General features: G+C 38.6%; 1 protein-coding gene across 3 annotated transcripts in view; it reads right to left on the reverse strand.

The window, feature by feature from the left end:
- Window positions 1-23948, reverse strand: part of itga7 (integrin, alpha 7) — a 38957-nt gene continuing 15009 nt past the window's right edge. The window contains exons 2-26 of one of the 3 annotated variants that reach the window (XM_067586904.1): window positions 22611-22738; window positions 22161-22240; window positions 21699-21954; window positions 20503-20634; window positions 15316-15523; window positions 14578-14774; window positions 13894-13982; window positions 13643-13770; window positions 13249-13344; window positions 12979-13040; window positions 12490-12659; window positions 12099-12248; window positions 11265-11380; window positions 10170-10356; window positions 9863-9937; window positions 9600-9679; window positions 9375-9452; window positions 9046-9148; window positions 8375-8590; window positions 7331-7447; window positions 6984-7097; window positions 6369-6467; window positions 5236-5361; window positions 4580-4743; window positions 2333-2435 (exon numbers count right to left, since the gene is read on the reverse strand). In XM_067586904.1, coding sequence (XP_067443005.1) covers window positions 4633-4743; window positions 5236-5361; window positions 6369-6467; window positions 6984-7097; window positions 7331-7447; window positions 8375-8590; window positions 9046-9148; window positions 9375-9452; window positions 9600-9679; window positions 9863-9937; window positions 10170-10356; window positions 11265-11380; window positions 12099-12248; window positions 12490-12659; window positions 12979-13040; window positions 13249-13344; window positions 13643-13770; window positions 13894-13982; window positions 14578-14774; window positions 15316-15523; window positions 20503-20634; window positions 21699-21954; window positions 22161-22240; window positions 22611-22738 — 3118 coding nt within the window. In that variant the 3' untranslated portion in view covers window positions 2333-2435; window positions 4580-4632. Of the gene's footprint in view, window positions 2436-4579; window positions 4744-5235; window positions 5362-6368; window positions 6468-6983; window positions 7098-7330; window positions 7448-8374; window positions 8591-9045; window positions 9149-9374; window positions 9453-9599; window positions 9680-9862; window positions 9938-10169; window positions 10357-11264; window positions 11381-12098; window positions 12249-12489; window positions 12660-12978; window positions 13041-13248; window positions 13345-13642; window positions 13771-13893; window positions 13983-14577; window positions 14775-15315; window positions 15524-19708; window positions 19817-20502; window positions 20635-21698; window positions 21955-22160; window positions 22241-22610; window positions 22739-23948 lie in introns of all 3 variants that reach the window. The other 2 variants (XM_067586903.1, XM_067586902.1) reach the window with 2 other exon arrangements.

A 23948-nucleotide genomic window follows, 5' to 3' on the forward strand; every position in this document is an offset into this window, starting at 1 on the left:
TTTTACATATTGTATTCCATAGAAATAAAATGAAATGCCTTTATTTCTTTATCAAGAGAATGTACATTTAAAAAGCAAACACTTTATTAAAGCACTTTAATTTATTTACCACTAGTCTCTGTCCTTGTAGGGTAATATGTATCTCTTCATGATGATAGATACACTATACACTCAAGGTCACAGGCAACATTTTCATGGAAATTAGGAATAAAATAATGCAAATTTATTCCATAAAACCACTGTTATCATCTTGTAATTTCGTTTTTGTTTTTTTTATACTTATAAAGGGCGATATTTACATACTGCATCACTGTTAAATTATCTTGTGTATCACATAGGCAGTTGCTGTTTTTACAAAAAAAAATCTGAACAGTCCTGCAGTATTTCAGTTTTTAGAGTTTTGTCTCCCTCTAGTTTCCTCTGAGTGAAGTGCAGGTTTAAGAAATAAAAATGACTGTGGGCTCACTGATTACTGGCCACTGAAAACTGACACAATTTAAGTTATCTGATGGGTTTTATTTTGTTTCCTTTTATTTTATTTACAATGTTAAAACAGTGCAGCCAAACAAAAAATAAATAAAACACTGAATCATGACAATGAAAAAGAGGGGAACGTCAGAACAGCAACAAGAGCTTCATGCAGCTAATACAAGATTGTCCAGCAATACCTAAAAAAAACAAGCTGACTCTTCATGCTTTACAGCCACTTCATAGACCCCAATTACATTTAAAAAAAAAAAATAAAAAGTTTGTCTGGCTCCTTGCCAACATATTCTGATCTTCTAAAAATCTCCTTTCCTGTCATGATGTTGTTTCAGTGTTGAAGGGATGAATGTTTTTCCACAAATTTCCACCAGATGCTTCAGGGCAGCATGATCTAATTTGCAAGTTGTCTTGTGTTCAGTAGCTCACAATCTGCTGCTGCACTTGTATGCATAAGGCACTTAAATGCAATTAGAAATGTCAGTGTTGAAAATAATGTACAATCTGTCCGATAATGATAATGTACATTATCAGGAACAGTGCGACAAGCAGGTTAACATAATCCGACTAAATGCTTTTAAAACTATAGTATTTATTCAAATGTCATGATGTCTCCTGGTGAATATTTTTACTGTACAACTGAGTAAAAAAAATGCTTGAAAACCTCAAACTTTAGCTGTCTAATCATGTCATATATTGTAATAAAGGTTTTAATTTTAGACACATTTTCATACATGCATTTTTACGAATAATCCTTTTATACACTGGGAAAATGTTGCGCCCTCATGAGCCAGGACATCCATTCAGAAATCAAAGTTTGGTTCTGAAATTTTAAAGACTACACGGACCACATTTTAAATATTGCTTTGCTTTTTCTGACACATTTGGTTTCCATGCGACGACAGTGCCGTGGCCATGGCTGTCATAGGCTGTATTGTGGTTTCCTTGTTCTTATTCAAGTTGGCTCAGGCAATTAACTATTGATGTACAGTACATTTGACTGACATATTGACAAAAAAATTTAAAAAAATATTTTGACACAAACTGAACAGAAGGTATTCCTCTTCTTGAATATGGATTATACAAAATCCATCGACAGCAAGTCCATAAAACAATACATTTAATGTTCATCTTACTTGACTGATATCTTACATACTAACATTTTCCCAATGTTTACCAGTGCTAACTAAAATAAAACCCCAAAACACCATTCATATAAAAAAAAAATGCACCTTTTCATTGCCCATATCAGTCGTCAATCTTACAGTAGTTAAGGCAAAAGTAGTCTTTGTTATGGGCAGTGGCTTCTTCATCAACAATGTCCAGTGTGTCTGTATGCATCTAATATAATATGGTATGTTTGTGCATTCATGCATGTCTTCGAGTGTCTAAATGAGTTGTGTGATCCTCTATTCTCCATTGTCCGTTAAGTCCATGTGAGCATCATTGCTCCTCCTGCAGGCTGTGAAAGATATCGAGCAGCTAGGCTGGTTCTAATATTGTTGTGGGTCTTCAGTATTTACTGTAAAACACTGATACATATATAGATGCTTATTATAAATAGACTATCCAGGGCCAGCCATCAGTGGGCTACAGTATGGGAGAGTATAGATCCAGTCAGTGTAACAGGCCACCAATACGCAAGTACTGACGCAGTATAGTCAGTGTGCACAAGATTTCATGATCTCAGTCTATGTGCACTTTTTTTTTAGTCAGTTAGTTCCAATGCAAAGACAGAATGAGTGCCACACATGGTGATTTGATTTAATTCAGTCAGTCAGTGCCTCAGAGGCCAGTTACGAGGTCCCATCGCTCCAGTGCGTAGCCCATTCCTTTTTATGTACAACTCCTGACTTCTCAGTTTGGAACTGTGGCCGGTCCTCACGAGGGATCTTCACCGCGTGGTGCTGAGGCAATTTGTCTTTGTAGTGGGCCCGTCGGAAGAAGCCACACTGACGGCGCAGGAAGAAGGGAAGCAGGTAGGAGTGCAGATGGAGGGACAGAAAGGAGGGAAAGAACAAAAACAAAATTAACTGATGTCAAATAGATGCATGTGATTGCAAACAATCTGCATTTTTTTGTCTTCATTTCAGCAGATAAGATGCTCTACTATCCAATATTATGCCTGGTAAGAAATGTATACAGTTTCATTTAATCCAAGTCGTGTCTTCTAGTTCATCTCAGACAGATGAAAAGTGATTATCTGTTGACTTTGTGCAGTCAAGGTGACTTGATAATAAAAGGCACATCAACCAAAAAGCAATCCACATGCTTTACATTTCTAACTCAGCCCAAGTCTTAACTTAAGTGTCATAGATTAACACACAAACAAACAAGTGCCATTAAGAAAATTTCCACACATTAACATGAACAAAAACTTATCCTAATGAAAGTTCATTCTGGCACCTGAAAATGAGATGCAGGTCAAATAGTAGGTGTTAATAGATTGAAAAGCTCATGAAAAGCAAATCATGAAAATGAATAGTCTTCATAGGCCGACGCCAGAGTGAACAAGTGCAGATTATTAACAGTTGTACGTCAACAACAGAGGCACAACACACAGCACAGCAGACATCTCAAAGCCCTGAGGGGGAGTTGGCTGGATGGTGTTCAGCAGGCAAAGATTAAATAGAGAAAACAGTGTTGAATTAATCAGTTTTTCTAATTTATACAACAAGGACACATATTTTTGCTAATAATGATCTACTGAAAGAAAGTAGCAGTGGTTCAAGTATGTATTACAGGTTGTTTCAACCAAGTCGGTTAAAGAGATGCATAGTAAGCACAGCTGGCTACAACCTAAATTCCTCCACTAACCAGCGATTGCCCAATCATAGTTTAATGAGGCAGAGCAGGCATGTGAATTTCTCCACATGTTGAAGAGGAGTGTGACACTCTGCATCTAAAGAGTTTTGAGGATGGCATCTTTTTTAGCCTTTCCAAAATAAAATCACATGAGCAAAAGTGTAACTGTGTGTCTGTCTGCTCTACTGTAGGCTGAACATGTTAACCTGTCTGGTTAACTAGCTTTCTATCTGTAGTAGTAACCTAACCTAGCATTACTTCAAAAGCCAAGCAGCTTATCATTAGCTAACTACATTTTTTTATGTAAAAAAGGCCCGTTCATGACCATGGATGTATAAAGAGTTCATGACTGGCATATCCATTGTGTGGCATTTCCTCACTGTATGGAAGCTGATCCTGGATGCTATCAGAATTACACATTAGCGGCTCTGTCCTGCACTTTATAAGATTTGGGGAAGTTTAGCCACACTCGTTACCCAGAATAGCGCTACGTTTGCCAAACACATCAGTTAGTCCTCATCCTAAAAGCCTTTTTCTCTTGTAACATTTAAAGTAAAATATACCTTTTGAAGATACAATCAGCAACCCATAAAACTACGCTTGCTTGTCCAAGTAGCAAAGCAGGCAGGGTTGGTTATATTAGACGTTATACTAGCATTATTCATACTCATAATGCTAAAATTGACTAGCTATCCTACAAAATGAGCACAGTGCTCATTGAGAAAGGTGTTTCCAAACTTAAGATTCTTGTTTTTGAAGTGAATCAGCTGGAAACATTAAAAAGTCAGCTGGAGACAGCATTTTCAAACCATCTCATGGAGTCAACGTTAGCTTAGTTAGCCACCAAGCCACAGATGATAAAATCTGCCAGCAACAGTTTCATTTCAGCCTGCAAACTCGATGGTCACCGGCCAGAAATGAGAAGCCTATTTTTGTTTACCTCTGCCTGGGATCAAGACTCACTGTTTAAAAATAACTGAGTATTTTGAGTGGTAAATCTGCTCCTGCTATCATTGAAAACTGCATATGTCTTCTAAGAACGGTTAAGCGGGTATTACTAAAGGAATGGCAAACGGAAAGCTTGCTAAGTGTAGTAACAGTAACTGAGGGGGGCAATGCTTAACGAACAGTCAATTACCCACCATCCCAGTTATTAGTGCTGTAATATCACACCTGTGTTTGTTTGTGATCATGCGTGCCAAAACATTCTCATATTTCATACTGTGATGAACACCACCAGCCACACCACAGTGGGGTGAGCAACAGAGCGGTTGTGAGTGAGGATTTTTACCGCTTGGAGGGAGGAGGTGGAGGGGAGAGCAGGCCAGAGTGAAATATTTTTAATTATAGTTCTGACGCCTGCTTCTCCGCCTCCGAGGGTTGGACCCCCAAATGGGCGCGGTAGTACTCCGTCTCATAGTGTCGGCGTCGCTCACTGCGTTTGAAGAACCCACACTGGGGCGACAGATGACCACAGGGAGGTGGGAAACGGTAAAGCAGGGAAAAAGATTGAAAATGGAATAGAAAGGGGATTTAGGGACAGAGAGTCCCAGGATGGAAGTGAGAGGAGACAAAACAATAGAGGACAAACACAAGTACAAAAGAGGAAAGGAACAGATGAGAGTGAGCTGGAAGGAATAAAATGATTATAGGACAGAACAGAACAAAGCAGATAGAAGTAACTGGACTACCGTGGAAAGTGATGAGAAAATGGCACAGTGGAGAGACAGGAATGAAGTAAAAAACCATAAGAACGTCTTAATGTAAAAGCCCCTGAACCACTTGTATCAATGTTTGCTATTACAGAGTATCCTGAGACACAGCAAGTGTTCATATTATAGTTCCACCTTGAAGATTTTTATCTAATTAATGACAAAATTCTCATGTTTTGGACAAAGCAAGATTAGATAGAAGGAATAGAGGGGTTAGACATCCTATTTGTGTTACCTTCCACAGTACGCCGACCAGCAGAGTCAGCAGGAAGATGCCTGCCAGGATGGCTATGAGGATGATCCACCAGGGGATCCAGTACTGGTCAGTCAGACCAGGCTCAGGATAGATCATCACTGGAACCTGGAGGTGAAGGCAGGATGTAAAGTGCAAAATAAGACGAAAAATTGAATTAATCAATGAGGGAGGCCTCTAATGATAAATAAAAAAGTTTGCAGTGTACAAATTAGTTTTTGTTACACTCTGGTTACTACTAGTAAGGATTTGTAAAGGGTGCTGACAACTTGTGCTACTGTCTACATACTGTATATGAACAAAAAACATTTCAAAAAGATATTTCAGTAGCCAACACTAACAGTTGTTCACTGTGCAGTGTAAGCATTATGATACCTTATAATAGAAAAGACTTAAAGGAGAGGTTCACAATTTCTCCAGTCTATCTGAAAACAACAATCAGGTGCCCAGATGAACATTGACACATGTTTTTCTTTCCATATTCATTCCTCCTGTTCATACTGACCATTAGAGGATCCCTTCATAATGTACTTACCATGTAAGTGGTGGGGGCCAAAATCCACAAGCCTCCTTCTGTGCAAAAATGTATTTAAATATTTATCTGAAGCTAATATGAAGCTTTCAAATTAGTCAAGTAGATATCTTTCAACAGTACAATGTTTTTAGTGCCAAAGTTCCTCTTTTTGTTACTATACTTCCACCGCAGTTCAACAGGGAAACACTGAGGAAACACAAAGAGGGAAATTGATGCTAAAAAGACTGTAAATGTGGAAGATATCCACTTGATATGACTAACTCAGCCTGCTGAAGTCTCATATAAGCTTCAGATAAACTTTTAAATGCATTTTTGCATAAAATGACTTTGTGGACACACTGTAGATTTTGGCCCTATCAATTACAATGAAAGCACATTTGAAGGGGATCTTTTAATAGCCAGTATGAGCAGCAGGAATGATTACAGCAAGGAAAACCTCTTTCAGTGTTCATATGGGCACCTGCCTGTTATTTTAAGACAGACTTTAAAAATTGAAAACCTATTCTTTAATTGCAGATTTGTTTTTTTGTTTTTTTGGAAGATAAATCTTTGCATGAATGTAAGAGTGTGTGCTGAGTACCTGTGCAGCAGCATCCTTGAGGATCAGGTGTTTGATGCCGGACTTCACAGTAATGTTTGCTCTGACTAGCAGCTCCAGAGCACTGACTGTTGGGAACTCCTGGGAGGCAGAGAGAGAGACATGCCATAATGAAAACCATTTAATAGCTAATCATTTACATGAACTGTTCAGAGTGATTGCGCTTTTTTCATGACAGATACAGTACAGCTCTTAAAGTTACCATAAAATGAGAAATGTCCCCAACATTGTTTCATGTAGAAATATGAAACATAAAAAACATTTTATAAAAATAAATCGCCAATATATAAATAAATAACACTATATTGAGTCCATATTCCTTGATTCTCTTGATTCTCACTCTAAAATACAAATACACACCCACACAACACTCTGTGGCAGCTGTATTCACAGTTTGCTGACCGCCTAACATCAGAGCCTCCTGATATCTCATCTTAATCATTCTGTAATTGCACAACCTGCAGTTGTCATTCATTCACTTACATTAGTCATATACTTAACTCAGTGCCAGCAGCAGCTGTAACAGCTGAATTGAAGCTGAGATGGAGTAATGTGCAGAAAGATGTTGATTGATGCGGTTATGACACGATCTTTTACCTCTATGAAACTGCTGTTCCACAGTATGGCATGGATCTTGAGGACGGCCTGACCAGAGAAGCTGTGGAGGGGACACTGGAAGAGCAAACAGCGTGCCGACCCCAAGAGACAATCCTGAAAGAAAAAATGACAGCTGAGCACCCTGGGTAACGTTTTCAAATGAATGGAGATAAGCAGCTACAAGAGCAGTGACAAGCAAAGTAACACAGCCTCTATTCATTTGTGCATCTATATTTTAGGGGTGTTCAGTTGTCTGTATGCATTACCAGGAAATCAGTAAAACATGATTTTGCATTATTTCCTCTCCTTTTCCTCTGCCTCTCCCTCTTTTTTTCCTCCCCTCTCACCAGTTTGAGTGACTTGCGTCTTTCTGAAGCTGCCACAGCTGGGGTGGTTTGTCCCATGCTGCCTTTTGTCATCACTTGACCTTCGTCCTCTGGGTGGGAGCGGCGCCTCCGTCCAGCCTGGTGGGAGTGATGCATTGATACATGCAGAGATGGATCAGTTGCTTGAGATGGTTCAAGAAAACACATTAAAGTGTCTGTGTGTGTGTGTGTGTGTGTGTGTGTGTGTGTGTGTGTGTGTGTGTGTGTGTGTGTGGACGTAATGTAAAACTGCACAAATGTGGAAGAACAGCATGATGTTAGTGTCAGTGTCAACATAATCATACATGTTACAACATAATAGTTTGTTCATATGCTATGAAATCTGCAAAAGGTGAAAAAAAACCCAAAAAGAATCACTTTTCCTTGACCAGAATGAAATATTAAAGAATTTTTTGTCATGTAACATATGTAATCCGATATAAATTTGGCATTTGGAGTATTTTTACAGAAATATATGATTATCAATCCCAAATAATAACAAAAATGAAATTTAAGTAAAAGTCCACTAGATCTGATCAGATCTTAAAACTCATTTTTACCTTATCTTGGCCTTTTCTTAACTGGTGGTAATTTGTGTAACTATTTGTGATTATTTTATCTTGATTTTTGTGTTTTGGCCCACAGTTGACAATTGTTGATTTCTAGAGATCCATAAAGCATGTTCCTGTGACTTTTGTGGCTAATAGAAATATGAAAGAAAGCTCTGTTCCTTAGCGTTTAGAGAATTCAGCCACCTCTTATCATGACTGCTACTGACATATAGTACCAGTCAAAAGTTTGGACACACTTTCACATTCAAAGGAATAGGAACGTATGTCCAAACTTTTGACTGGTGCTGTATTTCTGTATCAGTTTACTCCTTGCCAAAAAGATTAATCAGCTGAATCCTCTGTACTTAAAAGTGGATGCAGACTGAGTGGATTGTAGATCCATAAACAAATGTGCTGATCCTTTGTTGTTGGAGCAGATTTCCTGCCATGGCCAAACATTAACTGCCCCACCTACCATGTGATTGGCAGGCTGTGGAAGCTCTGCAAATAAGGAGCTGTGTAGCTTCAGAGGATTCAAGGCCCCTGTGGGAGTGCAGACTGTGCCTGGGTGACCTTCAAACCTCAGGCTGACAGGGTAAAGGAGCCATTTCCCATTGTCCAGCTCGTAAGGCCACATGATGTTGAGGAAGGCCGAGCCGAGCGTCTGCAGAACTTGACCTGGATTAGCCACCTGAAAGAAAGAAATATTTATATATATCGGTGTGTGTTGGCATAAATATGTCTGTATTGACTTTTCTTAAGTTGTAACAATTTGTTTATGCTGCATAAATATTAAAAATATATTTTCTCTCATATTGACTAATGTTGATTTTTGATTTATTGTAATTTATTTCATGCTGGACCCCAGGAAAACTAGCAACCACATTGTGGAGGCTAATGGGAATCTAAATGAATAAATAAGTACCAAGGATTTTTATTGGATTTTTATTTTTCTGAAGATCTCATCTTTTGATTAGACATAATATCAGTTAGATGTAATATCAGTTATATAAAAATGTGTCATACACCATGATGTGTTAACCACCACTATCTTATGTGTACACACACATATTGTATGGAGTAAAAGAACCACACATGACCATCCTGACACACACACACACACATACACACAAACTCATTCCTCACCACAAACTCAAAATCCACAGGGCTGCCGATGTCCTCCAGACTGGTCATGGCGCTCTCTCCCTTCACCTTTCCGCTAAAGAACAGCTGGTGAGGACGTGCAAGCCTACAGTAAAATACAGTCACATCAGTAGGTCAGGCAGCTGCATACACACTCACACAGCTTCATATGAGTAGAGCTGCTAGACAGACAGGTGGAAAATAATGGATGAGTTTTTGTTTTCATTTAATATGCAGCCATAAAGTTGAAGTAAACTAACTTAAGATAAAGCAGCTTTCTCAACCACAGACAGCTTTAAATTATTAATGGAGAAACCAGAGGTTTTACTCACCCGCTGACAGACAGAGGGAGCTCTATCACAACCTTAGCAAATGCTGTGACTGGGGCCAGATCAAGCTGTTCACTGATACTGAGGACAACACAATGAGCAAACATAGTGATAACAGAATTTATTCATCTATTCAAGTCAAATATCTGCAATAAAATGATTTTTTAAAAAAAACTTGATTGTCAATGTTGTCATTTTGACTTTCAAAAAAAAATGTAGAAGACTTACGTAGTCAATAAGAGCTCTGCTGTCAGCTCAGTGGTCTCGATCGTAATGTTAGATGTGCTCAAGTTGATAGAGAATTTAAGCTGAAAAGCAAGTCCGATGAAATAATACGTGAAAAAGCAAGAATAATTACACATTTTATTGCGTTGAAGGTTTGGCTTGATGCAAATTCTGCTGACTTTGTTTCATGCTTCAGGAAAGTAATCAAAGGTATCAAAAGTATAAAAAATTGTAAAATACATATTCACACTGTTTTTTTTCCGTACCTTAGTATCTCTTTTCACAGGGTTTCCCAGGTCACATTCAACTTGGGAGCCATTCTGGTTCGCTTGACACTGCATCTACAGTCAGTCAGGATATCAAAAAAATAGTATCAGTAAAAACTAACAAGCAGTTCACAGAGCATTTCAGTCTGAAGTGAAATTTCACCACATAGATGAGCCATTATACCAGTGATTAATTACTGCAGTAAGATTCATTGTCATAAGTTTAAATACAATATATGAACCAACCAATAAAACACCAATCCAAGACTTGTTCCAAATGATTCTGTGATTTATTGTAAGTTCATACCTGTGGTGGGATCCTGGAGCCGGCGTACGACAGTGTGTTTGGAAGGGAGATGAGCAACTGAGCAGCATGGGCGTCATCTCCATCCTCCTCAGGGTACAGCGGGTCAGAGGGCATGTTGGTGACAGTGATCTCCAGCACCACCATCCGCTGGTCAGACAGGGAGAAGACCTGCACATCATCCTCATCCCTACATAAGCGCAGAGAAGACAGTGAGGATGGAGATGAAAATCCCATTTACTGTTGACAATCAAATATTCAAGCAAAACCAGATTTTTGAAGATAATCTTAAATAAGACTCCTCACATCATTTTATTACATTCTTTCATTTCATTACTTTCTAATGAATCACCCTTTATAAAAGGTTTAGAAGTTGTAAAATCCCTCTGGCTGGTGATTATTGTGCTCCAGACAACACTTTGTCTGTTCAGCCCCTTGGTTCATCACGGAGACTCCTACAATGGCGCTCTTTGTAGATACAGTATGAGGCTTTTCAGAACTATTGTTAGAACTCCCTGCCTGAACATCCGAGGCTTGTAGAATAAATAACATCTCAGCACTTGTTTTACTTTGGATCCAATACGTTTTACCTGTTCTATTGATTATTTCATTAAATGTATGTAAGTGTGTTGGGTATTTTATCAATTCCATACTTTAGTGATCTGATTTTATTTAATTTTATTAATTGCCCACGTAAAAGCACTTTGTAACTGTTTTAAAAAGCACTTTATAAATAAATTTATATTATTATTATACAGAGTAGGAAACTCATTATTAATGGCTTACAAACATTAGTAATCACAGACAAGATAACCAACCAAAGCACTTTTCACAACCCAGCAACCCAAAATTTGTTCTTATCAAAGGCTTATAACTAGCATATACTAACCCTTTAGTTAGTGGAGCGGATGTTGAAATATAAACACCCAGAAACAGTAAAATATGTTTTAATGGTAAGCATTCACAGACATATAATTCCCACTGCATACACATTATTGTTTGTGTTGGGGTATAGGTTGCTAAGCAACAGTCTCTCAGGCAGCATTTAACATCATCAAATCCACCAGCTCACACAAAATGGGCTATGCAGATACTAACTTTGGCAGAGGAGTGAAGAGGTCAGAGGTCAGGGGTCGCGTTCCAAACTGGTAGCTCAGCTTCAGGTTGCTCTGGCAGATTTTGTCGTTGCCACATCCTTCCCGCAGGAAATTCACCTTCAGGAGGTAAACGAGACGTGAGAGATGTGAAGTCATTCCTAAATCTAGAAGCACATTCTCCCTCTACTTTTATAGTGTGTTTTTAATACAAAATTTAATCACACAGTATGGTGAACAATGAAATGTGCACCACATCCACATATGTTTAAAATACAGATATGGTAGAGAAATTATAGATACTGAAATTTCTATACAGCAGATATTACAGAAAAAACACAGGTAATGCAAAACCAAGGTTGCAGGATATGTGTGGAAGGGTAATCAGCAGAAGTTTCCAGGACTCTGACTCAAAAAAACCCAAAAACCTAATTGTACTTTATGAAGATCTTACACTATATGCAGGTGATATTCCTTGCAGCAGTTGTATATTTAACAGTGGTGCATGTGAAGTAACCATCTCCCAACATCAGAATCAGAGTGAGGAAGTCTTTACGACAATATAAAACCCTGCAGTTAAACACTAATCTCATTCTTGTGCATATTTATGTTCTGGACTGCAAACAGTGTTTAATGTTTAATTTAATTTTCAGCTTTAACTACCCTTGAAAAGTATAAACTACAGTCAAAAGAAAACTGTTGATGGCAAGTGTTACATAAAGGCCTGACCTGTTTATACAGTAACAAGTGACTTAACTTGTTTATGTGTGGGCAGGAGTAGCCCGTTAAAATTAATCCTGACCACAAAATACTTCTTGTTCCTTTTTTTGTTACAGACCTCAGAGTACAGCGTATTAGAAGGAGAAACACTCAGTACAGGCGCCAGCTTCTCCAGCTTCTTGGCACCTGAGTGTCTGCGTGGTGGCACCGGCTTGATAGTGTGGGTTATCGCCAGTGAGATGGGACGCAGTTTGTCACGGATGTTCTCCTGCATGGTGAGAATTTATAAAACAGATTAATGATCAACAAAAAGTCAATGAGTTACAGTGGGAACAGGGTGTAAAAGAGTGCTGATTTTGACTTCTAAGTATTCACTGCACTGAAACTGAAAAAAATGTCAAAAACACACTGTGTACCTTCACCTATTATTTAAGCATTATTATCAACATCAATTTTGTGCCTACCAGCAAAAGAAAACACAAGAATAAAGATGTTACTACGTTACTGACATGGAGCTGGAAGACAGCAGTGGTGCACGCAGGGTGAAACTGGTTATGCAGCTCCACTTCTTCTGTCTGAGTGTACTCCGGCTCCAGGGCACTGCGGCCCAGGAAATTAACACGATGCGGTAGGCCAAGCTTCCTGCGCTCGGTGTCAGCTTCAAAGAGCACCATTAGGGCTTGAAGAGAGTAAAAAAAAGGGGCAATGCATAGAGAGAGAGAGGTGGTGGTGGGGGGATTGGAATACAGAAATGTCAGGACACACACACAGAGCACTTAAACAGCCCACCAGGGGCAGAACGTATATTAAACCCCCCCATCTGAGGGAATACAGTATTACACAGCTGTGAATTAATCATAATAAAGTCTAATGTTACCCCACATATAAGGTTACTTTCCACTGTAAATAGAAAAGACTCCTGACACTGAGCGGGGGTGATATGAAGTCCCATGTGAGAGAAGAACAGAAGTGGTCGTGAAAACCGAGGTGTGACTTACTTATGTGTGGTGAGTAGTGTTTTGGGTGGGCTGTGAAGATGAAGCAGGCCTTGACCTCCACGCTAAAAAAGTCAGATGGTGGAAAGGGAAAAAAATATTTGTGTTACAGGTATTACAACTTTTTGGCACTGTTGTAAATCAAGATAATATATAATTCTGAAAAAATCATGGAGAAAAATTCATTAGCAACTGTTTTATTTGTTTGTTTTTTTTAAAAAATATGGGTTTAGTTAAGTTATCCTACATGCCTGTCACATTATCAGTTCTTACCAGACTCCATCTCTGCCTTTGCAGTTGTACTGCTCCAGATCAATGTATTGTGGGTCAATAGATATTTCCCTGATCACATGGATGACTGGACGAGACCTTGGGGACACATAGAAAAACACAGAAGTGTGCAGGTAGAACGAAGTATGACTAACTGATGGTTAAAACAGTAGTACAGATGCAGGATTTATGGTCAGATGTGTATTTCATGTTTGTCTTTATTATGTTTGGAATTTTATCCTGAATTTTTACATTAAAAAATATATTTAGAGCAACAAGATATAAAATTTGCCCTATACGTGGAGACGTATGGGGCAAATTTTATATCATATGTGTTGACAAAATTAAAAATTAATATATATAATAATAATAACACTTAAACTAACTCTTTTCTCACCTGAAGAGAACCACTGAATCATTAAGAGAGCCCACTGCAATGTCTGGATAGTGGTTGTTATCAATATCCAAACCACCTGAGATGGAGTATCCGAAATGTTTCACGTCAAAGTCACGACCATCCAGCACCTGATGGGATAAAGAATACAGATCATTCATTCATTCTTACAATAATTTTCATCTTTTTTTAACCTTTCATCTATTCTGCCATCTGTTAAATGATTAAACTACTATATGAAATGTTTAACTCACCTGAGCAGGTTTTGTTTCAATTCCAGCATCTGAGCCTCTGTAGATGAAAACTTTGCCGTCTCCATCAAAGGGTGCTCCCACAGCAATATCTGAACAGAAACAGGATTGATTGATTTGCAGTTTTACTGCACATTATTGGAACTAAATACCCCATTTAATTTTTTATAATTTACATTTCAGTTGATGAAAATTATAGCGTCAATTGTGTGATTTAATCTCATAACTATAAGTTGCAGTTACCCCAATAAAACACTGAAATCCTACTGTACAAACAAAAGCAGCATAAATTGAACAGAATCTGGCCTTTTCTGTTTCTCCTTCTTAAATGAATTAAAGCTAATGTCACAGCAAATTTGTGATGATATTGCCTAAAAAACATTATATCATATCCCTTTTACCCACATATCAGATATGTTGCTGCATGAGTATTTTCATACTAATTATTCACCTGTAAAAAGCAACAGTAACTTTTTGGTTTAAATATCCGGGGTCTTGACTTAGATTTAGACTTACAGTAACATCAACACAACCTCCATCATGAACATCTAGACTCAAAGTGCACATCTATGTTAACGAACATTGTCTGTGGGGTATGACAAATACCTTGTAGTCATTATTCTCACTTTCTCTACGGGTACAGTTCTGTTCTTTGGCAGTTATGAACTGAAAATATTTTGTTTTCACCTCCGTATCCATCCTGATCCAAATCTCCTATGTTGCTGACTGTCATTCCAAACATGGAGTCATATGTCCCATTGAGACGGATGGGCCGGGCCTGATCATCCCAGTGACCAAACGGGTTCAGGTACACATACACAGCTCCACCGATCTCTGCCTTACGGTCAAAAAAGTTAGGAGCTCCCACGATCAGGTCAGTCCAGCTGGAGACAGCAACAGAAACAGAGAATTACAAATTAAAGATCCCCTTCAGACAAGTTTTTTATTGTAAAAATACACAAAAAATAATTATAATAATTTGTTCCTGATCATTATTTACCCACAAAAAGTTCAATTAACAACTTAAAAATTCTTGAAATTACATCCACCCCTTCTCCCTCATTGGAAGGTACACACTGGACCAAGACTGGCTCCAAACTACTTGTGATGTCACAAATTATGCTTGTACACACATCATAAACTCAGATTTAAAGTGAGCACAGAGAAACTTTCCCCGTGCAGCAGATGAATGCGAAAACAGCCTTCTAGTGTCAAACTTTAACATACATCATTGTAACCAAAAGCAAAGCACATTTTTGAGACAGAGTTGACATTTAATAACATTTTTTAAAGCTTTTTTGAGTTTTGGGGGTCTCTATAACTTATCACCCTGTTTGTTTGCATCCCACCTCCTCTAATTTACAGTCATCCCCCTCTTTTTTATGAGTATCATCTATACTGTCTTCTCATTCAGCCTCTCCTCACCCATCCTTGTTGAGATCTGTGGTAGCTACCGAGTACCCAAACGAAGATGCCAATTCCTCCCCCCAGAAAATGTACTGCGGCACCAGCCGGTACACGTTGTCCTTCCGCAGGAGCACCACAGCCCCTGTGTGATTGGCCCTGGGTGCCCCCGCCACGAAGGTCAGCTCCCTGGGGCTCATTATCCCCATGGCGGAGTCCACAGAGAACCCTTGAAGAAGAAGGAAGGCAGGATGGAGGGGAAGACGGGGGGGTTAGTATTGACTGTGGGGATCAGAGGCTCATCTCCTCTCAGTGTAGCATGTTCTGCTCATCTTCTTACTAATGAAATGTGTGCCTTAAGCGACTATTGATTTTATGCCAAACTCATGATGGGTGTAAATGTCCTGTGTGCCGTGTTTGCTACAGGGAGGCTGTTGGAGGAGAGCGAATGGTTGTGTGTCTACTCATAAGAGCAAAAAGGCCGGTTGTGATGTTAACAGAGGGAGATGTATTGGGCTTCTCTAACGTCTCATGAGATTCATGATGCTGCAGCTTTGTATCAGTTGCCTTTGGTGGAAGCCAGTGAGTAACATAGTGGGTGGACATTAATAAGATTTATGGCCTAAAGCATCTCTTCCTTTGTGTGAGTGTACATTGTGAAAGTGTACATATGTATGTGTGTGTGTGTGTGTGTGAAGGAATGTGAGGATGTGCTTGCATATAAATCAGGTAGCAAAAAAAAGAGTGAACAAGTGAAGGGGGGAGGGGTGTGCATTTTTGCTTCATGACATGTTTGTGGTGAAATTTTTTTATCAAGCTGTGAAAAATAGCACATATCAAACATTTCATATAAACAGAAGCAACCTCATGCATTTGCTTTACTGATTTAAAACATGCATGAAAAGCGTGAAAAGAGACGACAATCTATCAAGACGTTTGTTAGTCCTGAGTAAACATGCACAGGGAGACGAAAACAGAGACAAACAGTGAGCAGCTCCAGGGTGGCAGGTGTGGAATGCAACAGTCTGCATCGCGCTCCTGTAAAAACCAACGGACGGAGGCAAGGTGCCACTTTTTCCACACATGGTGGCTTTTAACACACAGGCTTGCTACAAGGTCGACACTGTAAAACTAAATGGGGAATGGAAGCTTAATGCTGCAAAAGGTTTTTAAAGGGGAGGGGGGCCCTGCAACAGATTTACAAAGGAGGTGCCAACACTGGTCATATTAATAAATGGTTTGGTTTCATTTTGTTTCATAAGCCTAAAGAAATTAATTGTAATAGGAGTCAATAGGTGTTTTTTTTTTCATTTCCCACACTTAATCAGCGTGTCCGTTCTCCTGTGGGAGGTGTGTCCTCATTAAACCAATGTGCATTTCTACATTTTCTCGCTGTTAAAAAAAATGTTTTGATCATATTTCATTGGTATTCTCAACGAGTGCTGATATCTAGATTTTTATATATTTAATTTTATATTTCATTCTCAATATATTCTCTGAGCTCAGCTTCCTTTTTTATTTTTAAATTTGGCTGAATTATGGTCTGTGAAAACAAGTCTAGGACTTTATTGTTCTATCCCTGACAAAGTCAGATATGTTGTGTTGTAAAATATGTTTAAGTAGTATTAATAGACCCAAACCTAAATAAATGAATGTTTGTTAAGTCATAATGCAACCCCATAAGCTATAATATATCCATAAACTCTTACTGCTATTTATTCACTTTTTTAGTTTTCTGTTTACCTTGGGTTGTTTGTTTTGTTTCGTTTTTGTGTAGTTTCTTAATGATTGCAATCTGAAATAAGCAGTTAAAAATAAATAAATCAGTTGTTTATTTTGATATTTGGTTCTTGCTGGGGGGATTTTTGTTTTCTTTTATTTTTGGCAAATTAAGCAAGTTAATAAAGACAATGAGTTTATATTATATATGGTTATATTATAACAAATTACAATGTATTTTACTACAATTTTGAGGTGTTTGCCACAGTTAATGGTTGTAACCACAAATGTGGCATAACGCCTCCAGAAGATCTGACTTTGTCATGACACTGCATTTAGCCTAACACCCTGTAATAAAGAGATTCTATGGACAGGATTTGATTTGTCCTTGACGGAGGTAAAAAGGGATGTATGCCTTTATTCAGTGAGACACTACTCCTGAATGTCTTCCTATGGACTTCTGTGAGTGTATGTGTGTGTGTGTGTGTGTGTGTGTGTGTGTGTGTGTGTGTGTGTGTGTGTGTGTGTGTGTGTGTGTGTGTGTGTGTGTGTGTGACCATAATATAGTAAACAGCTGGAATCCTGTGAGCCTGTGATTTGGGATTTAATGATAGTATAATAATGATTAAAAAAAAATACTAATCAGAAATGGCTACAACACTGTCTCTGAGATTTTTAGTTTAGCATGCATAGGTGTGGCATATCATCTGGTTAGGATAAATGGAAGCATGTGAGTTATAAATGAAGGCTAAAAGGTCATGTGGGAATTAGTGTTGTCAAGGAGACGGCTCGATATGGAGTGAGGAAGAGGGTAAGCAGGCTTGGAGGTATGTGAATAGAGAGATTTATAGTAGATCCACACACTCGGTGAGAAGTAATAACCGGAACCCTACAATACAATAACAATAAATAATTCCTGTTAAGCAGACGACGGATCGTTACACATGAACACGACACAGAACTACAGAAAATATCTAGAGATTAATGACAGAAATACTTTCTTCAAAGGGAGAAACTGAAGTCCTGATTTCCACATTCATCTGAAAATCTTTCTAACACATAGTTCATTGTTAGTTAAACCAGTGAGACAGCTCAACCAGTAAAACAGTTTAGTAGAGCTACGACGATCGATGAGAAAACCACCACCAAGATAACCTGGAAAGCTTCATTTGGACACACACATGCAGACTACAGACAACAGAGGTCTACAGACAGAACAGACAAACACTCTGCTGCTATAAGAGACAACCATCTGTCAAATCAGAGGCTAGTTAGTGGCTGAAATAATAAAATAAAAATAATAAAACAAAATTAAATAACACAAAATTAAATTAAATTAATTAGACATGGTCAAGCTTATAGGTAACATTTTACTTTACAGCTACTTTAATTTTATATTAATTTCCTAAGAAGCTTCTGCGTAATTTGCAGGTATTTACACAGGTAATTTTGCAATTTGTTACAAATTATAAGAAAAACAGAAAAAAGTGTTGAGTTATTTTAGTTGGTAAGCACCCACTCATATTTGGGTTCATGTGTAGTTGTTAATTTGCAAACAATCTTAATAAATTAGATTCTTAACAATTCTTTAACAGACAGAAAATACTTGCTTTTCAATGTGTAGTTTTGTGTGTCAAACTACGTATCAGCATATTAGATTCTTTCTTAAAAACTCTATAATGAGCACATTTCTCGTATCCTACTAAATAACCCTTTCAAAGAAATGTCCTAAACAGTGAACAGTTACACAGCAGCTACTTTTAGGAAATTACTGAAAAAATGTCCTGGAAATTAGTAGGAAAGTGTTACTGAAATTGTTGATAGATGCTCATTCATTATGGAGTTTTGAAGAAACAAACTAATATACTAATTTATTGTTTGACCCACAAAACTACACACTGAAAACTAAGTATTTTCCGTCTGTTTAAGAATAGTTAAGAATCTAATTTATTAAGAATGTTTGCAAATTAACAACTACATATGAACCCAACTATAATGAGTAGGTATACTTACCAACTAAAACAGCTCTCAGTTCTCAAACTTTTTCACATCAAGGACCCCTAAACTGAGACAAATTAGACCACGGAATCCCATTTGATAAGATTTTATCCAAGGGTCCCCCGTCTGATAAGATTTTTGCTTTTAGATGTTTTATTACAGAAAGTGTATGAAACCCATGACCAAAATAGTAATACATTCAGTCATTGTGTTACTTATGGATGGTATAATGGTGAAAATAAATTATTCCCCTTTTTGGTGGGGAACCCCTGGAACCCCCTCAAGAATCCCTGGACCCCCCTTTGAGAACAACTGAACTAAACCAACTTTACACTTTTTCCTGTTTTTCTTATATTTTGTACCAAATTGCCCCACCCTTTCTAAAAAATGTCCTAAAAATGAATTGTTACACATCTGCAAATTCCCAGGAAATTGGTATAGAGTGAGGGGACCAGTAAAATAAAGCATTACCCAGTTTTACAATAAATTTACAGTTTTGGATGGCTGTCTCTTTATAACAGTAAAGGTGATAAATTCCCACATAGTACATTGATTACACACTTAAAATCTATATACGTAGACACGAGGTGGAATTAGCAGAAGGGATTAAAACGAAGACGAAGAAGAAGGTGGGACAACTTCAACTACAAGCCCAGTCCGGTCCAAACAACAATAACAACACCTCACGCCTACAAACCTAAGTAGCTATTATGAGCTACATCCTCAAACGGTGTAGGCCGCTTGGAAGGCTCCAGAGTTTTGTACAGCAGTGCATCTTCAATGGGGCTAGCCATGAACAAGAGCCCTATGGCCCAAGACAGAAATAGAAAAACAGAAAGAGAGACAGAAGTGTGGGAGGGGAGTGATGGGGTGGTGAAATGGTGAGGGGGGGAGAAAGAGTGAAAAGAGAGAGAAAAAAGGGGAGAGGGAGGTGCATGTGAGTCAGGCTGTGATTGACTGGTGTTTTGTCTTTGTGGTGCCGCAGAGGTTTTTCCTGCAAAACCACTGGGTACCTGGTGGAGAAACGACGTTTCAGGCTCAGGCTGTACCCTAAAATTTGCTCACCACCCACAGTTTTGACATGTTTTCATTTTTTAGAAGAGGGGGGTGGATGGAAAGAACATGAGGTCATTTCCACTTCCTCTTAAATATTTTCCTTGTTTGCCAAAGATAGGGTGAGAGCCAAACCTTAGCAAAAACTGGAATCATATGAATTCAGGTCAGGCCAGAAAATGCTGTGGACATTTTTGACAATATCAACGCACATTCACACGGGAAAAAAAATTGAGTCACACACAGATAGGATCAGCCAGAAATAATCCCAGTGACATGAATGGCTTGTGTCACTGCCTCAACCAGTTTGGCAGTTGCTACTGTGGCTAGCTCCTGTGGTTATGTCAGGGTACAGTCTGAGCCCTGGTGTCGCTCTCCCCTGGCCCTCTCTTTCTCTCCTGTGCACAGGCAGCAGTGAGCAGGGAGGGCAAATCCTACCCAGGTAACTGTGGTAGGGCAGAGGGATGAGCTGGGCATTAAGCTGTTTCTGATCTGCCACCTCGTAGGGTCCATCGTCATAGAAACCGAGGTCAAGCAGAGTCTGGTTTAGGAGCTGGACACGCATCTCACCTGGAATGGAAATAGTTGAGGCCACACAGCAAAGTAACAATAAAACATTTGCACGCTCTCACACACACGCAGTGGACATACTGTGCCTCGTACACACACACACGTATAATCACACAATATCTGTTCATCTATTACATGTTCTGTGCACTCAAAGTAGCCGTGACAGAAAGAGTGGAAACCATTTTAGCCACAGGGCTTTAGAGTAAAATCTGAGAAATCTCCTGGATGACAAAATGCAGGATGATATTTTAACGTTATACTATGTGAAATTTTATAAATTGGTCAGATTATTATGTAAAGCAAGCATATTGGACTACCAGTGCTTTCTTTGATTAAGTACATGCCACTGCTCTGCATAATTTCTGTGTCCAATCACTAGATTGTCTTATAAATCAATTAGCATTTTTTATCTATATGAGTACTGCACTGTTAGTGCTACTCTTTTAATAACAGTAAATACAGTCCATGTAATTACAGTAAATATGGTCCATGTGGACTGGTTTTCTTTCTAGCTCACATTAGAGCATTATAGGCACATTATATTAGAAACAATTCTGCCCCCAGAATTGTTTCTAATATAAGTTATATTGTCCACTGCGAGAGGTCAGCAAAAAAAAAATAATGTTTGAACACAGAAATAATTTAAGAGATAGGTAATATTCACTACAAATCTTCCTTTGAACGAAATCAACTGGGTATCAATTTCCTTGATAAAATATTGTATATTTTGCTTTACCTTTTGTCCTTATTTTCTGTAAATCAAATGTGACACAATGTTCTTTAAGCATATATATTAAGCAAAACATTTGAAAATGTGTTTTAGTAAAAAAGAAAAGTAAATTATAGTGTAATAGATAATATAGTATAGTATGGTTTAGTATAGTATAGTATAGTATAGTATAATAAAGTAAAAAATATGAAGGAATTTAAAAAATTAACTGATTCTACCTAAAGAAACGCTCTCAACATAAGGAGAAATATTTGTAAAACTTGTTTTAAGAACTGTTTTTTTCACAGCCTTGATTCTCTGATCCAGCCCTCCGCCGGCCAAACAGACACCATACCTTTCCAGTTGTATGTTCCCGGAGCCCCGAACAGAATAAAGTTGTTGTCTGGGGTGAAACTGACAGACAGGCCCTGCTGGCAGAAGCCAAACTGCTCATGTCCCTGCGGCCGACCCTCGCAGAACTTCCACTCCCCTCCATCCAAGTCATCTCGCTCTGTCAGGTCTTCACTCAGGACGTAGCAGCGTCCGATGGGGTCACGAGTCTCTGAGGTTTGGCTTACACGTTGCCTGAGCTCATAGAGGTGAGCACAGGTCTGGTGATGGACAGGGAATGACATTCACTGTGCTTGTTGCGATAAGAAACTAATAAATGTATATAAGGCATAATTTAACATAACTTAAAATGTCAACTAAAGCTTAAAATGTGTCTTCCATGTTCACGAATCATTGGATCAACAGCTGAAAAAACAAGCACAAGTTCCTTACACTGATGCATTTACATGATGTGCTCTTCACTTACCACCACCTTCCCTCCAATTCCCTGGCTCTTTACAGTCACTCCCAGCCACTGGTTGTCTTTGCTCTCTCTGTCCAGACTCACTAAGGGAAAACACAGAAGGAAATGGCAATCATAAAGGTTTCCATATTGTAAACCAATTAGGATCTGGCCCAAAGTAAGCAAACAGCACTTTGCAATGCAACAGAGAGGGATCATATTCAAGTTTAAATTATATTTCACTTTTCTATAATGCATTGTAAATAACTAAGTGTAAGAGCATAAGATTATAAGATGCAAAAATATAATGGTAACATTCACATAATCCTGCAGCCCCCCAATACACTTGGAAAGGCTTAATCTGATGTTAAAGAAGAACCACTGCCACAAAATAGTCAGAGATGGAAGATAAATTCAAGGTTAGTCTCAGTGGAAAACTCAATAAAATTAAATCTCTGTTATGTCTAAACTCACCCTCTCCATCGATATCCACCCTTTCACAGTCGTACTCCTCTGGTGTGATTGGACACCTGAACAGGGCTCCTGGCCGACTGCCCCGCAACAAGCCCTGCCCTGCCGCCTGTGGTGCCCCCACCAGGATCCTGAAAGAACATCAGTGATATTTAATTGTCAATACGTGGTGTCAAGATTGATAGGGTATGTTACAGGGATGTACTGTATGTCTCAGAGGTCTGTACAAAAAGAAGAATTGCTTTGTCAATTCATCCTGAGTCTCATGGCTAAACTTCTAAGGTGAGTTTTACAAGAAATCTAACTTCGATATGGGGCACGTTTACGTTAATGAACAGCAATATAAGGTAAAATTAATGTGAGTGGTTAAACATGACTGAAGAAGTTTCCATAATGTAACTGTCTGACTGTCACTGGTGGCAGGTCCATTGTTCATCATCTGTTCTCATGTTGTTTCACACTTGACTATTAGCTGACCTAAGACACCAATACTGTACAAGTACAAACACCTGCAGCTCACACAAGTCTACTCATATCCTGCTGAGACCACCCGCAGTTACTATGCATACTGTTATCTTGACTTGAAATTGATTCAAAACAGCTCTGTGTGCTCTATCTTGTTTGCACTAACATGCTGTGGCTGTCACCAGCTATTACTCACTATCAAGGCAAGGTAAAGGTTTTATTCTCAGTGAGCTGGTTGCTGATATTTTGGGGCCAGTGTCACTGCCCTCTGCCTTATTAGGAGTGGCTGAATCAGGCGAGGATGCTATTTAAAAACTGAGCGTTGAGCCACATTCCACCTAACACTGTCAGCCATGACATATGCATGGGAGCGAGACATGGAGAAACAGAGGGAGAGGAGAGAGATCAGAGAATAAAGATCAGGGTGTAAGATGGAAAGAAAACAAGACAAGTCAGAGAGAGAAGGAGAGCGTTAAAATATACAGTGAGAGGAATCAATCTTAAATTCGATGAAACAATAAAAACAGCTATTATGTGACTGTATAATCAATGCACAATGAATAATAACTATTTTTTATCCATCTCACTACTCTCATTATGTATATAATTACTGCACAATGAACAATAGCATCCTTTTCTGTTTTACTATTTAACTAATTTTATTTTATTATATTGTTGTGTATCATGTGTGCTGGACGATGCTGTTGTGACACTTAAATTTCCGTCAGGATCAATAAAGTATTTCTTATTCTTATTCTTACACTATCATTTTAACAACAGCATTGGCAGAGAAAATGTTACCAACTAGCTGCAATGCCTGTGTGAGGAGTTCCCACCGTGCACCAGCCCCCCCATCCTACCTATCTTATTATGTAC

The sequence above is a fragment of the Thunnus thynnus genome, chromosome 4, assembly GCF_963924715.1.
Source record: "Thunnus thynnus chromosome 4, fThuThy2.1, whole genome shotgun sequence".
Lineage (NCBI taxonomy): Eukaryota > Metazoa > Chordata > Actinopteri > Scombriformes > Scombridae > Thunnus > Thunnus thynnus.